At 39.7% G+C, this 15,006-nt stretch overlaps 2 protein-coding genes across 2 annotated transcripts; both read left to right on the plus strand.

Annotated features, from left to right (window-relative positions):
• Positions 1–1,232: 1,232 nt before the first annotated feature.
• Positions 1,233–4,527, plus strand: LOC124283026 (putative nuclease HARBI1). The gene is given in 7 exon segments (XM_046719038.1): positions 1,233–1,522; positions 1,524–1,595; positions 1,597–1,772; positions 2,084–2,135; positions 3,666–3,761; positions 3,989–4,127; positions 4,327–4,527. Coding segments are annotated over 7 exon segments (1,026 nt in total).
• A 6,688-nt stretch (positions 4,528–11,215) lies between these two features.
• Positions 11,216–12,759, plus strand: LOC124283027 (putative nuclease HARBI1). The gene is given in 6 exon segments (XM_046719039.1): positions 11,216–11,552; positions 11,894–11,979; positions 11,981–12,045; positions 12,274–12,412; positions 12,612–12,692; positions 12,733–12,759. Coding segments are annotated over 6 exon segments (735 nt in total).
• The last annotated feature ends 2,247 nt before the right edge of the window (positions 12,760–15,006 follow it).

A 15,006-nucleotide genomic window follows, 5' to 3' on the forward strand; every position in this document is an offset into this window, starting at 1 on the left:
CGTCACGGAACGTGGCACGTGCATGCATGTTGGATACATGTCACTAATCTCTGAGTTTGAATCCTTATGTGTCTACACAGGTTTGATAAATTTAGATTTTAAATTTTTGTATGCACAGTTTCTTTATGTGCCTAGTATATAAGCAGTGAACTGGGTCACGTACATTCCAAGGATTGTCATTTCAAAAAGGAACCCAGGCGCGTAGCAAGCCAATTTATTCCTGTAACCCCGATAGTTTGCAAAGTTTTATACATAGATAGTTTTGACGGCTTGCTCAACCTTTTAACAACAATCAGGTGTAAGCCCGTTGTTGTTTTTTAAAGTGGTAGCTACGCGGTTAGGTCCCATACTGCCTACAGTTCCAAACTGCCTACATCCCAAACTGCCAGCAAAAATATTGTAGGCAGCGTGGGAAATGATTTTTTGCCCTGTAGAATAATGGAACAGCCCAATTATCAATGAAGAAGAGGTGTGTCGTTTGGAGTAAGGTAGTAATAGTTATTTGCTTTATTCAATGTCGCACGCACAACTAAGGTATTTCGGCGACGGGGTAGTACACTTATACAAGAAATGAGGGGACCAAAAAATAGAAATTTTGAAAGAGTGGTGTTACTACCAAAAACAAAACCAACAACTGAGTATTAAGGGAAATTTTGAATTGGATGCCGAATTAAAAAGGTAAAAAAAATATGAAATAGGTAAAGAGTATTAGAGATTTTGAATTTAATATAGACGTGGTGTAGTAAATGGTTATTGGTTATTGTATGGGAATACACCAGCTACGCCCCTGGAACCTGATCTAATTCCTGGCAACACATTTGGTAGCTTTCCTAATAGTAACCGTGTTCTCATTTCTTAAACTACACAGATCTCCTGGTCCAAGCATGGACGTTACAGCACCAGGTGTCTGCTTGTCATCTCATCTTGACGGTCGACCAACAAACTTGGGTCAAAGATTTGCGTATGCTCACAAACTAGAATAACTGATAAAACTAATATACAGGTCCCCTGGATCCAGGATGACCCTTACAACCCCAGGGCCCGGTTGTTCAAAAGCCTGTTAAATTTTAACGGTCCGTTAACGTTAAGAGAGCAAAAGCCTGTTGCTCAAAGTGCCGTTAACCTTTAACGGCCCGTTAAGCCAACGCCAACTTAACGGAAGGGGAGGGGGTACATTAGCTCACTACCGTTACCATTAGCATCAGTTCTAGGTCTAGCTCCATGGTGACAACATGGCGTTTATTGTCCAGCCGAATGCAGCATTCATGAACATTAGACCACAAAGAAAACTTAAGGAATTCAGGAATTTTTCTGTTGAGTTTAATGAAATGGAATTACACCAAAGATACCGATTTCGAAGAGATTCCATTGACTACATAATATCTTTGGTTCGTGATGATGTGGAGAGACACACAAAAAGGAACCATGCTCTCACTGTAGAGATGCAGGTGCTAGTCACCTTGAGGTTCTTGGCCAGATGTAGTTTCCTACAGGTTGTGGGAGATACGGTTGGCCTTGATAAGAGTTTCGAGGACTGTTGATAGAGTGTGTGATGCTCTTGTTCGAAAGCGGCATCAGTTTATCAAGTGGTCAAGCGGAAAGAGAAAGACAAGATAAAGAAGGGTTTTTTGAGATTGGAGGTTTCCCTAATGTCATCGGTTGCATTGATGGTACCCATGTCCGGATTCAGGCACCCACCCAAGATGAGCTTGCTTATGTCAACCGTAAGGGCTGGCACAGCATAAACGTACAGGCTGTTTGTGACGATAATGGTATGTTAACAACACCGTCACAGTAAAACATATTTGCAATGTTTACTTGTTTCAAAGTGTGGCAAGTTGAAAACTGTCATCTGTCTGAAATGAAAACAGAATGTGAGAGGGAGCTCCCTTGGTATAGTCTGTATGATGAAAGTAGAGGTAATGCTTATACTCATTTATAGCATGACAAATATTTTTATGAGAATTGAGATTGGTTTTCCCAGAAATTCAGTAGGAATAAATTTACATTTTGCATGATTATTACTTCAAATCTATAAATTGAATTTTTAAAAATATTATATATATATGTGTTTTTTTAACAGGAAATATAACCAACTTGTGTGCCAGCTGGCCAGGCTCCGCCCATGACAGTCATATATACTCTCCCCAAAAGAAACGCATCATGAAAATAGCAATTTCATGTAGCAATGAATTAAAACGTGATTCATTTTACAAAAGGTTTTGCTCTGTTTATGAGTCCTATCGTGTTTATGTTTTGAAACATCACAACAAAACGCACCATCCGTAAAAACCCATATTTAACAGCATGATTTTCAATTTCGGCGTGTAGTGTCACAGAATACACAATTCACATGCAATGCACGTGAAAGTTGGGGATCAGATAGTCTCAATGATGGGTATAAAAGGTTGATTGCTGTGTGTCGATTATTCACTGTATTTGGAATATTGTTGACGAACGCAAAATGCCACGTCTAAGTGAAGCCAACCGTCAATATCGCCATTGGTTTGCTTGAAGCTGGCCAGTCTCAACGTGCAGTTGCCCGACGCATGAATGTTCACCAAAGCACCATTTCACGGCTCTGGGAGAGATATCACCGGCAGAATGCGGTAGCAGATGCCCCTCGTAGTGGGCGACCTCGAGCGACCACTGCGGCGCAGGATCGCTACATCCGGATACATCACCTGCGTCATCGAACAGCTACGGCGACCAGTACCGCTCGACAAATACCCGGATTGAGGAGGCTTTCTACACAGACCGTCAGGAACAGGTTGAGAGAGGCTGGTTTACGTGCCAGAAGACCTTATTTTGGCCCTGTGCTTCGACAACAACATCGTCGACATCGAGTTCAATGGTGCACCAACGTTCAGGCCTGGAACCTACCGAATTGGCGTAGAATCTGGTTCAGTGATGAATCACGATTTCTATTGGAACGACGCGATGGAAGAATGCGGGTGTACAGACGTCGACGTGAACGTTTCGCAGACGCTTGCGTTCCCCAGGTGGACAGATTAGGCCGGGGCTGTGTTATCATGTGGGGAGCGATCACCTGCCGTAGGAGAAGTGATTTGGTGATGATCCAGGGCAACCTGACAGCTCATCGGTACTGTGACGAAATCCTACGCCCACACCTCCTTCCAATCATTGATCGCCAGAGGGAGTTGTTTCAACAGGACAATGCCAGGCCCCACACAGCACGTCACAGTAGAGACTTCCTCCAGAACCACAACATCAATGTGCTCCCCTCGCCCTCAAGATCACCGGACTTAAACCCGATCGAACATCTGAGGGATGCCCTGGACAGACGGGTGCGACGCCGTAACCCTATGCCCCAGACACTTCAGCAACTCGCACAGGCACTACAGGCAGAGTGGGCTGCGATTGGGCAACACGAGATTCTGAGACTTATTCGTTCGATGACGAGGCGATGCCGTGCAGTTCTGGATGTCCACGGTGGTCACACGAGGTATTGACTTCGGCGCCAACACACGTCTCCATGTGACACTCAAACTGACTTTCCTCGAGTTGGTACCAAAGACGGATAAGTCTGCATTCCCAGTGTGCAATTTCGCTATATTTCATTGACTCATAAAGCCTACAAGATGTTTCAAAATATACATAAAAATACAGTTGAAATTCCTATATGCGTTTCTTTTTGGGGAGAGTATATTTAGGACATCAAATCTGAGACAACACTTAGAAGCCAACCACACCAGAATTTCAGATGGGTTTGTCCTTGGAGATAGTGGATATGCATGCCGGTAAAGTTTCATATCTTACATGAAAAACTTACAGTTTAAATCTAATTTGCTGGAAAGCCTAAATTCCTGTTGTCGGCTAATAATTATTGCTCAACAAGTCAAATGTAGTTTTCCATACATGTAAATTATAATATTGTATTTTTCTAGTGAAGTGAAATATTTTTTTTATTTCAAATTAGGCAACATTTCCAATGAATGCTTCCTTCATACTGATGTTGTGTTTGCAGACCCTACTTATTCACTCCCTACCTTCACCCACAAGGGAACCCTCAACAGCGGTATAATGACAGACTGTGTAGGACCAGAGTCACCATAGAGAGGACCTTTGGCCGATTAAAACGAAGGTTTCATGTTCTGCATTCTGAGGTATTAAGATATATGCATTTACTCGCAATTGATTTAAAGTAAGGGCAGATAGCAGTTTAAAGGAAATGTAATATTTTCAGTAGGATATGTAAAATAACATATTTCTATGATAAAGTTTTCAATACATAAATAATGTCTGATTGCATTTATGATTTTTAATTAGCAAATAATGTGATATGCTTTTTAACTTTTGTTTTAGATCCGTATGAACCCGGGAAAAGTGTGCAAAATTATATTGACCTGCGCAATATTGCACAACATAGCTATCCTTCGGAATGAGGTTCTTGATGTCGATGATGCCCATGTGAGACAGGACCAGCCACCCATTGACCACTACAGAGGACGGAATGACGGCAAGGCTTTCAGGGATCATATAGCAAGTACTTTCTTTGCTAACTAGGGTTTTTTAGGGTTTTTTTATCAATATAATCTGTATATAAAACACAATGTTTAGGTCAGTTCAAGATTACCTGTGTATTAATTTACAGGGATATGTTAAAAATGTTGTAATAAACAAGCACAACTGAAACATTACATAGGTATGAAATCAATATATTATTTTTTATAATGTCTGTATTTACTGAATCTAATTCAAAATAGCTTTGTCTTTAAGAAACAAAATCACAAGGACATAAGACAAAGTGAGATAATGTCAAAGGTGTGATGTAGGTGGATTGTCTCCCTTTGATTAAAAACAATAAAGAGACTCAGGAATTTTAACTTTTGATACTTGTTATGCAAATTACACTGGCTAAGTTGATTCATAAATGAAAAAGAGCTCATTTTGAACAAATGAATATTTTATTAAATGATATTGAGCACTATTGTATTTTGATATGAGTGTTAATAGTTAATAGAAGTCTGTATATACAGATAGAGTAATGTGGAAGAAACAATTAGATTTACCAGCTAATTCACTTAATCATTATCAACAAACTATTACATTAACAGTGACATCATTAATTCTGACATTATTAATGCAGCATAGACATCAGAAGCTGTGTTGGATTAAGGTTAACGTCCAAATCATTCTGAGCCAACAGGCGTTGAAGTAGTTCAATATGTAGTTTCAACCTCTGCTTCTCTAATATCAGTTTTTCTTTTTCAGACTCTGGTTCTATCTCTCTCTCCTGCTAAGACCTGGTACTGCATATGGAGTACATCATCATTACTGTGTTTAGTCTTCCTGGATCTTCTCTGTCTGCCCTGGATCTTCTCTGTCTGTCCTGGATCTTCTCTGTCTGTCCTGGATCTTCTCTGTCTGCCCTGGATCTTCTCTGTCTGCCCTGGATCTTCTCTGTCTGCCCCGGATCTTCTCTGTCTGCCCTGGATCTTCTCTGTCTGCCCTGGATCTTCTCTGTCTGCCCTGGATCTTCTCTGTCTGCCCTGGATCTTCTCTGTCTGCCCTGGATCTTCTCTGTCTGCCCTGGATCTTCTCTGTCTGCCCTGGATCTTCTCAGTCTGCCCTGGATCTTCTCTGTCTGCACTTCATCTTCTCTGTCTGCACTTCATCTTGTCTGTCTGCACTTCATCTTGCCTGCTTGATGATGGAATTTTAGAACATTCAATTAGTGTATCCATGGGTGATGCTGGTAGTTCGACGCCAAATTCAGGATCAGTTGGAATAGTTTGCTGATAATTTGTAGAAAAAGATACTAATTCCATATCTTCAAGACTGACTGTTTCTGTAATTGACAAGTGTTACATTGCATCAGATTTAAATATACTAATATAACGTAATGTGGCATACAACTCATTGTTTTCAAATTAATACTCATAAAGTTCAATTTAGTAACTGATGTTTTGAAGCTGCAATATGATGTCTTGTTATTTTCATCATTACTTTCCATATTTAGAATCAACAATTTAAAAAGTAATTAAAAAGTGTTAATCAGTTTCATATCATTATTATATTTTCTTTCATAAGAAATGAAGTTGTACAGAATAAATACATTATCTGTATACATTTGTATATATAATGCTAATAGAATGTCTTCATTCACAACTTTCATACATTTAATAAAATCTTTTATTCAATTCAAGTGAATACATTTGGTTTTGTGTGTTATCATGACTTAGTAGTCATTAGATATATTGCTACCTTTGAAGCTGTGAAATTACTATGATTGTTTCATTTATGGTCATTCACAATCATAATTGTTATCCTAGTTGAAATTATAATGTAACATATGTATTTTCACTCTCCATGCAATAACACATAACCTTGATGAAATACAAGACAGATATTTATTTCTATTTTTCAAATAAATCTGTGCTATTAAAGTGCGCGGGAGCAGTGTCATCGATTGAGTGGATGCCCAATCTCTGTCTTCTGAAATTTTATTCACAACGGAAAGCCGGAAGGTTAATTTACATTTCTTTTAAATCAGTTTCTTTAGATCATTCATATCACTTCTGATGCAAAACAAACTGCCAAAATTAAATAATAGCAATCGTAATTTTTAGTAAAATCAGTAACATCGGTCGTCTACTAGTGACAGGCAACCTATAAATAGGATCACAACTCTCTCTACGGAGCGATAAATAAGGCTCTTCCAAACACCACCGTCGACAACCCATACTAAATCACCGGATGTGGGCAGCGGCAACAGTTACGCCTATGGAATATTACGATGACACCAACGTTATATTTGGAGAAAACACTTGATAATTTTGTTTTTGATAGATGAAAACATCATTTATAACTCAAGGTTAGTAAAATAAAAACTTTAAATGACATTAATGATGAAAATTACGTTTTTGTCTTACATCGTTGAAAACCGGGATATTTCATCATGCCTAACATCTTTGTATCATCTGCATACTATGAATATTAATTCATTGAATGCATTGTAATACAAATGTGGTGGGATAGAAAATTATATGTATTTAGTAGTATGTAAACTTTCTGAAACAGGCTAGTTATAGTCTGAATGGATAATTGAGGTTGAGATAACTGAATTTGTTATTAAGAATCTCAGCATTTTCCGGAAACATTGCCTGAATGACATTCTCTTCTTCAGCACTGAAATTTTTTCTTGTTTTTCTTTTTCTACAGTCAGAGGTTACTGGTGTCATTTCAGGTGTTTCTGGTTGCGATGCAATTTTGACAGGGAATCATGGGACAGTATGTAAGGAATTGTGGGTAATGGTTAGGTCCTTAACAGGCTGTTAACCTCTAATCATACCATTACTTAACGGCCTGTTGTAAACACCTTCCAGCAACCAAATTTAACGTACTGTGAACTAACTTTTCTTTAGCTATTTAACGGGTCGTTAGTGTTTAACGGTACGTTAAAATAACGGTGCTTTGAACAACCGGACCCAGGTGTTTAGGCGTCATCTCCTCATCTTGATTGTCGACCAAGACGCTTGGGTCAAAGATTTGTGTATGCTCATAGTACGCACCCTGAAAATCCTTAACTCATCATTACACTATGTACCGATCCCATTGCCCAGTAGCGGCCCTTACACCACCGGTGTCTTGCTCGTCATCACCAACTAAGTAGGACTATCGCCACCTACGCTGACAGATGAAACAAGATGACAACGTACATCAGAATGTTTTATTTGACAGCTGATCTCAAGGGCCGTGAGAATATTTCGACGGTACACAGTTGACGTAGAGCTGCAACATACGAAAAGTATATCAGTGACACAGTGCATCGGTCAAGCCAGCTTCCAGTGCTTGTTTCTAGCAAAACTATATTTTCAAGAACTATGCGCTACCCCCCGTTACAGTAATTATTCAGGCTGCCGATCCCCAAATAAACTTTTCCTAGTATTTTTTCGACATTGGTTTCATTATTATTAATTGCATTTAAAGTTCATTTTCGATGTATTATCACATTATCACAATCACGTGTGGAATTTATGTTATTGCTTAAGTTAATGTGGCGGACAGGAATCTGAGCATTTACACATGGATCAGTGAAAAGCTATATTGTAACGTGACGTACATTGATTATGTAGGAATGGAACTATGCCACGGAGACTTGCCCATTTCCTGAAATACATTAATCGTTGTCAAGGGTTACAGACGAAGGAGACAAATTATATTCTTGGTCACTTTATCTATCAGTCTGTTTCAGCGAGGGTCAAGGGTAAACTCTTCACATTTGTTGGAACTATTAACAAGCGAGGGTCAAGGGTAAAACTCTTCACATTTGTTGGTTAACTGATTAACAAGCGCTTCAATCCAACTCATGGAAACATATCGTTCTGTGGGCCATTTTTGCGACTTGGTGCCGTCTATAGGAAACAGTTGTGACCATTTAGGCGCTATGACAAGGACATCGTCCCACTGAAGGTGTTTTGCGACTAATCTGAACGCAATAGCTGATGTCAATTCCGCCTTGTGATTTAAAATTGCACTTGGATGATATACAGCACTGCCCAACATAACTGACTATATCTAGGGTATATTTTTAGAAACAAGACGAATGTACATTGAAAAACCAATGGCCTACCAGGGTCGACGACGCATAGAACCTATCAAACGTGAAAGGAAGGCTTGTGGGATGTCACGCCAGATTCTCTCAAGTTCTGTTGCAAGGTCAAGGACGTTATCTGGCGGATGAGGAAGACGGCATAGACGTCGATCCATTTCGTCCCAACATGCTCTATCGGGGAGAGATCCGGTGAATTTGCAGGCCAAGGCGGTAAGTCAACGTTGTGGTGTTGCAAGAAATCCATAGCAACCCTTGCTGTATGAGGGCGGGCATTGTCCTGTTGGAATGTTAACCCAGGGCCATGACGTTGCAGAAAAGGAATTGCCAAAGGACGAAGAATCTGATCCCTGTAGCCTACACCAGTTAAGTTGCCTTGAACAATCACCAAAGGAATTCTTTGGCGTGCTGTTATTCCACCCCAAATCATCACGGAACCACCACCAAAGCGATTCCTCTCCAAGACACAGGCCTGTGCATAACGTTCTCCCACGCGTCGATAGGCACGTTGACGTCCATCACTATGGGAAATGTTAAACCTGGACTTATCTGTAAAAACAACATTTCTCCACCAAAACAAGGGTCTGCGGACATGATTTCGGCACCACATTGGGCGAGCTTGTCGATGACGTTGTGTCAGGATAGGCCGTATGGCGGGACGTCGTGGTCTGATCCCGTGATGACCTTAACGTTGTCGAACTGTGTTGGGGTGGATACGGCGAAGTCCTGGGATGGTTCGGGCAGTCATCACTGCAGACTGAAACCTGTAGCGAAGATGGGTCACCCTTATCCATATGTCCTGTCTTGGCGTTGTTACATGTGGACGTCCAGAACGTGGCCGATCGATGACGTCATTTGTGTTCTGGTAGCGTCTCACAAGTGCAGAAATGGTGTTCCGGTGGCAGTGGAAATGTGCAGCCACTTGTCGTTGAGACATTCCCCGACGGACCATCCCAATGTCCTCATGACGTTGTGCAGACGTGAGCCTTGGCATGCTATGCGTTTCAATAGCCGTTTAATTTTTGAACGATCGCAAGGGGCAGGGGTTGAGCTTTCCAAAGTGACAGTATTGTGTGGCATTCATTTGCTCTGTTTCTCTTTCCCGGAATGCACGTGCAACAACGTATTGCACGTCTCAAGGACGAACCCACTGACGTCACGGAACGTGGCACGTGCATGCATGTTGGATACATGTCACTAATCTCTGAGTTTGAATCCTTGTGTGTCTACACAGGTTTGATAAATTTAGATTTAAATTTTTTGTATGCACAGTTTCTTTATGTGCCTAGTATATAAGCAGTGAACTGGGTCACGTACATTCCAAGGATTGTCATTTCAAAAAAGGAACCCAGGCGCGTAGCAAGCAAAATTTATTCCTGTATCCCGATATTTTGCAAAGTTTTATACATAGATAGTTTTGACGGCTTGCTCAACCTTTTTAACAACAATCAGGTGTAAGCCCGTTTTTTATTAAAAGTGGTAGCTATGCGGTGAGGTCCCATACTGCCTATACAGTTCCAAACTGCCTACATCCCAAACTGCCAACAAAAATATTGTAGGCAGCGTAGGAAATGGTTTTTTCCCTGTAGAATAATGGAACAGCCCAATTATCAATGAAGAAGAGGTGTGTCGTTTGGAGTAAGGTAGTAATAGTTATTTGCTTTATTTAATGTCGCACGCACAACTAAGGTTTTTCAGCGACGGGGTTGTACACTTATTAAGAAATGAGGGGAACAAAAAATAGAAATTTTGAAAGAGTGGTGTTACTACCAAAAAAAAGCCCCAACAATTGAGTATTAAGGAAAATTTGAATTGAATGCCGAATTAAAAAGGTAAAAAATAATATGAAATAGGTAAAGAGTATTAGAGATTTTGAATTTAATATAGATGTGGTGTAGTAAATGGTTATTGGTTATTGTATGGGAATACACCAGTTACGCCCCTGGAACCTGATCTAATTCCTGGCAACACATTTGGTAGCTTTCCTAATAGTAACCGTGTTCTCATTTCTTAAACTACACAGATCTCCTGGTCCAAGCATGGACGTTACAGCACGAAGGGTTTTGCTTGTCATCTCATCTTGATGGTCGACCAACAAACTTGGGCCAAAGATTTGCGTATGCTCACAAACTAGAATAACTGATCCCGAAAACCTCTAAACTCATCATGCTATATACAGGTCCCCTGGATCCAGGATGGCCCTTACAACCCCAGGGCCCGGTTGTTCAAAAGCCTGTTAAATTTTAACGGACCGTTAACTAGTCCTTAACGGTCCGTTAACGTTAAGAGAGCGAAGGCCTGTTGCTCAAAGCGCCGTTAATCTTTAACGGCCCGTTAAGACCACGTTAACTTAACGTAAGGGGAGGGGGTACATTAGCTCACTAACATTACCATTAGCATCAGTTCTAGGTCTAGCTCCATGGTGACAACATGGCGTTTATTGTCCAGCCGAATGCAGCATTCATGAACATTAGACCACAAAGAAAACTTAAGGAATTCAGGAATTTTTCTGTTGAGTTTAATGAAATGGAATTACACCAAAGATACCGATTTCGAAGAGATTCCATTGACTACATAATATCTTTGGTTCCTGATGATGTGGAGAGAGACACAAAAAGGAACCATGCTCTCACTGTAGAGATGCAGGTGCTAGTCACCTTGAGGTTCTTGGCCAGATGTAGTTTCCTACAGGTTGTGGGAGATACGGTTGGTCTTGATAAGAGTACAGTTTCGAGGACTGTTGATAGAGTGTGTGATGCTCTTGTTCGAAAGTGGCATCAGTTTATCAAGTGGCCAAGCGTACAAGAGAAAGACAAGATAAAGAAGGTTGTTTTTGAGATTGGAGGTTTCCCTAATTTCATCGGTTGCATTGATGGTACCCATGTCCGGATTCAGGCACCCACCCAAGATAAGCTTGCTTATGTCAACCGTAAGGGCTGGCACAGCATAAACGTGCAGGCTGTTTGTGACGATAAAGGTATGTAAACAACACCGTCACAGTAAAACTTACTTGCAATGTTTACTTGTTTTAAAGTGTGGCAAGTAAAGCCGATATATCACTTCAGTGTACATGATTGAAAACTGTCATCTGTTTGAAATGAAAACCGAATGTGAGAGTGAGCTCCCTTGGTATAGTGTGTATGATAAAAAGTAGAGGTAATGCTTATACTCATTTATAGCATGACAAATATTTTTATGAGAATTGAGATTGGTTTTCCCAGAAATTCAGTAGGAATAAATTTACATTTTGCATGATTATTACTTCAAATCTATCAATTGAATTTTTTTTAAATATTATACATATGGGTTTTTTAACAGGAAATATAATCAACTTGTGTGCCAGCTGGCCAGGCTCCACCCATGACAGTCATATATTTAGGACATCAAATCTGAGACAACACTTAATTAGAAGCCAACCACACCAGAATTTCAGATGGGTTTGTCCTTGGAGATAGTGGATATGCATGCCGGTAAAGTTTCACATCTTACATGAAATAACTTACAGTTTAAATTTAATTTGCTGGAAAGCCTAAATTCCAGTTGTCGGCTAATGATTATTGCTCAACAAGTCAAATATAGTTTTCCATACATGTAAATTATAATATTGTATTTTTCTAGTGAAGTGAAATAATTTTTTTATTTCAAATTAGTCAGCATTTCCAATGAATGCTTCCTTCATACTGATGTTGTGTTTGCAGACCCTACTTACTCACTCCCTACCTTCACCCACAAGGGAACCCTCAACAGCGGTATAATGACAGACTGTGGAGGACCAGAGTCACCATAGAGAGGACCTTTGGCCGATTAAAACGAAGGTTTCATGTTCTGCATTCTGAGGTATTAAGATATGTGCATTTCCTCGCCATTGATTTAAAGTAAGGGCAGATAGCAGTTTAAAGGAAATGTTATATTTTCAGTAAGATATGTAAAATAACATATTTCTATGATAAAGTTTTCAATACATAAATAATGTCTGATTGCATATATGATTTTTAATGAGCAAATAATGTTATATGCTTTTTAACTTTTGTTTTAGATCCGTATGAACCCGGGAAAAGTGTGCAAAATTATATTGACCTGCGCAATATTGCACAACATAGCTATCCTTCGGAATGAGGTTCTCTCTGCTTCTCTATTATCAGTTTTTCTTTTTTCAGACTCTGGTTCTCTCTCTCTCCTGCTAAGACCTGGTACTGCATATGGAGTACATCATCATTACTGTGTTTAGTCTTCCTGGATCTTCTCTGTCTGCCCTGGATCTTCTCTGTCTGCCCTGGATCTTCTCAGTCTGTCCTGGATCTTCTCTGTCTGCCCTGGATCTTCTCTGTCTGCCCTGGATCTTCTCTGTCTGCCCTGGATCTTCTCTGTCTGTCCTGGATCGTCTCTGTCTGCCCTGGATCTTCTCTGTCTGCCCTGGATCTTCTCTGTCTGCCCTGGATCTTCTCAGTCTGTCCTGGATCTTCTCTGTCTGCCCTGGATCTTCTCTGTCTGCACTTCATCTTCTCTGTCTGCACTTCATCTTGCCTGCTTGATGATGGAATTTTAGAACATTCAATTGGTGTATCCATGGGTGATGCTGGTAGTTTGACGCCAGATTCAGGATCAGTTGGAATAGTTTGCTGATTATTTGTAGAAAAAGATACTAGTTCCATATCTTCAAGACTTACTGTTTCTGTAATTGACAAGTGTTACATTGCATCAGATTTAAATATACTAATATAATGTAATGTGGCATACAACTCATTGTTTTCAAATTAATACTCATAAAGTTCAATTTAGTAACTGATGTTTTGAAGCTGCAATATGATGTCTTGTTATTTTCATCATTACTTTCCATATTTAGAATCAACAATTTAAAAAGTAATTAAAAAGTGTTAATCAGTTTCATATCATTATTATATTTTCTTTCATAAGAAATGAAGTTGTACAGAATAAATACATTATCTGTGTACATTTGTATATATAATGCTAATAGAATGTCTTCATTCAAAACTTTCATACATTTAATAAAATCTTTTATTCAGTTCAAGTGAATACATTTTGTGTTATCATGACTTAGTAGTCATTAGATATATTGCTACCTTTGAAGCTGTGAAATTACTATGATTGTTTCATTTATGGTCATTCACAATCATAATTGATTTGTGATCCTAGTTGAAATTATAATGTAACATATGTATTTTCACTCTCCATGCAATAAAACATAACCTTGATGAAATACAAGACAGATATTTATTTCTATTTTTCAAATAAATCTGTGCTATTAAAGTGCGCGGGAGCAGTGTCATCGATTGAGTGGATGCCCAATCTCTGTCTTCTGAAATTTTATTCACAACAGAAAGCCGGAAGGTTAGTTTACATTTTTTTGAAAAATCAGTATCTTTAGATCATTCATATCACTTCTGATGCAAAACAAACTGCCAAAATTAAATAATAGCAATCGTAATTTTTAGTAAAATCAGTTACATCGGTCGTCTACTAGTGACAGGCAATCTATAAATAGGATCACAACTCTCTACGGAGCGATAAATGAGGCTCTTCCAAACACCACCGTCGACAGCCCATACTAAATCACCGGATGTGTGTAGCACGATAACACGACACAGGATGAAAAGTTTTAACACCGTTCTTTAATTATCACAGCATATAACGATATCAGTCAGTAATTACAACAGTCGGAATATGGTGGAGACCATGCGAGAGGCTAGGCAGTTCCCAGGCGCTGACCAGGTGAGACCAGGGTTGTTCTTCGGACTTCTCTGCTCAGCTGATCTGCTAGCCTTGGCTGTTGGTGCTGTCCGTTGGTCTGTGTTCAGCGCCCGTCTGTGCCTCAAGCTGTCTTCCTCTCTATGTGGCTGTCTCTCTAGACTACCTTGATGGTGCTGCTTATATAGGAACTTCGCCACAGGATCACGTGGCGACTAGTCAGCATTTCTCTTGACCGTTCAGGTACACGTAGTGACCAGTCAGCATTTCGCTGGACAGTTTGCCAAATCATCACAACAAAGTTAAATCGTTATCTGTCCAATTAGTCAGTCATTAGTGGTGGTCAGTACAATCATATCTTTATCTGGTCAATTTGCCCTTATCATCACCCATTGTTGACCAGCACTGACCGACTTTTATCTTCCATGGAAAACATGCCTGCCCGTCTACACAGCCTCCAACCATAGTGTTACATTCGCCCCATTATACATTAGAAATTTCTTTACATAAGAATTTTCTAGCAATCGTTAAATGCGATTAACACTAAAACACCCATGCTAACAAGCATTACATGGGTACCTGTGTACATTGTTATTAATAATCATTATATTCATGTAAACAATCATTATATGGGTACCTAAGTACATTGTTAGTTACAATTCATTATGCTCATGCCAGCAATCATTACATGGATACCCGTGTACATTGTTATGTACAATTCTCGA

Source organism: Haliotis rubra, unplaced genomic scaffold, assembly GCF_003918875.1.
Source record: "Haliotis rubra isolate DU_JTF1 unplaced genomic scaffold, ASM391887v1 Scf309, whole genome shotgun sequence".
Taxonomy (NCBI): Eukaryota; Metazoa; Mollusca; class Gastropoda; order Lepetellida; family Haliotidae; genus Haliotis; species Haliotis rubra.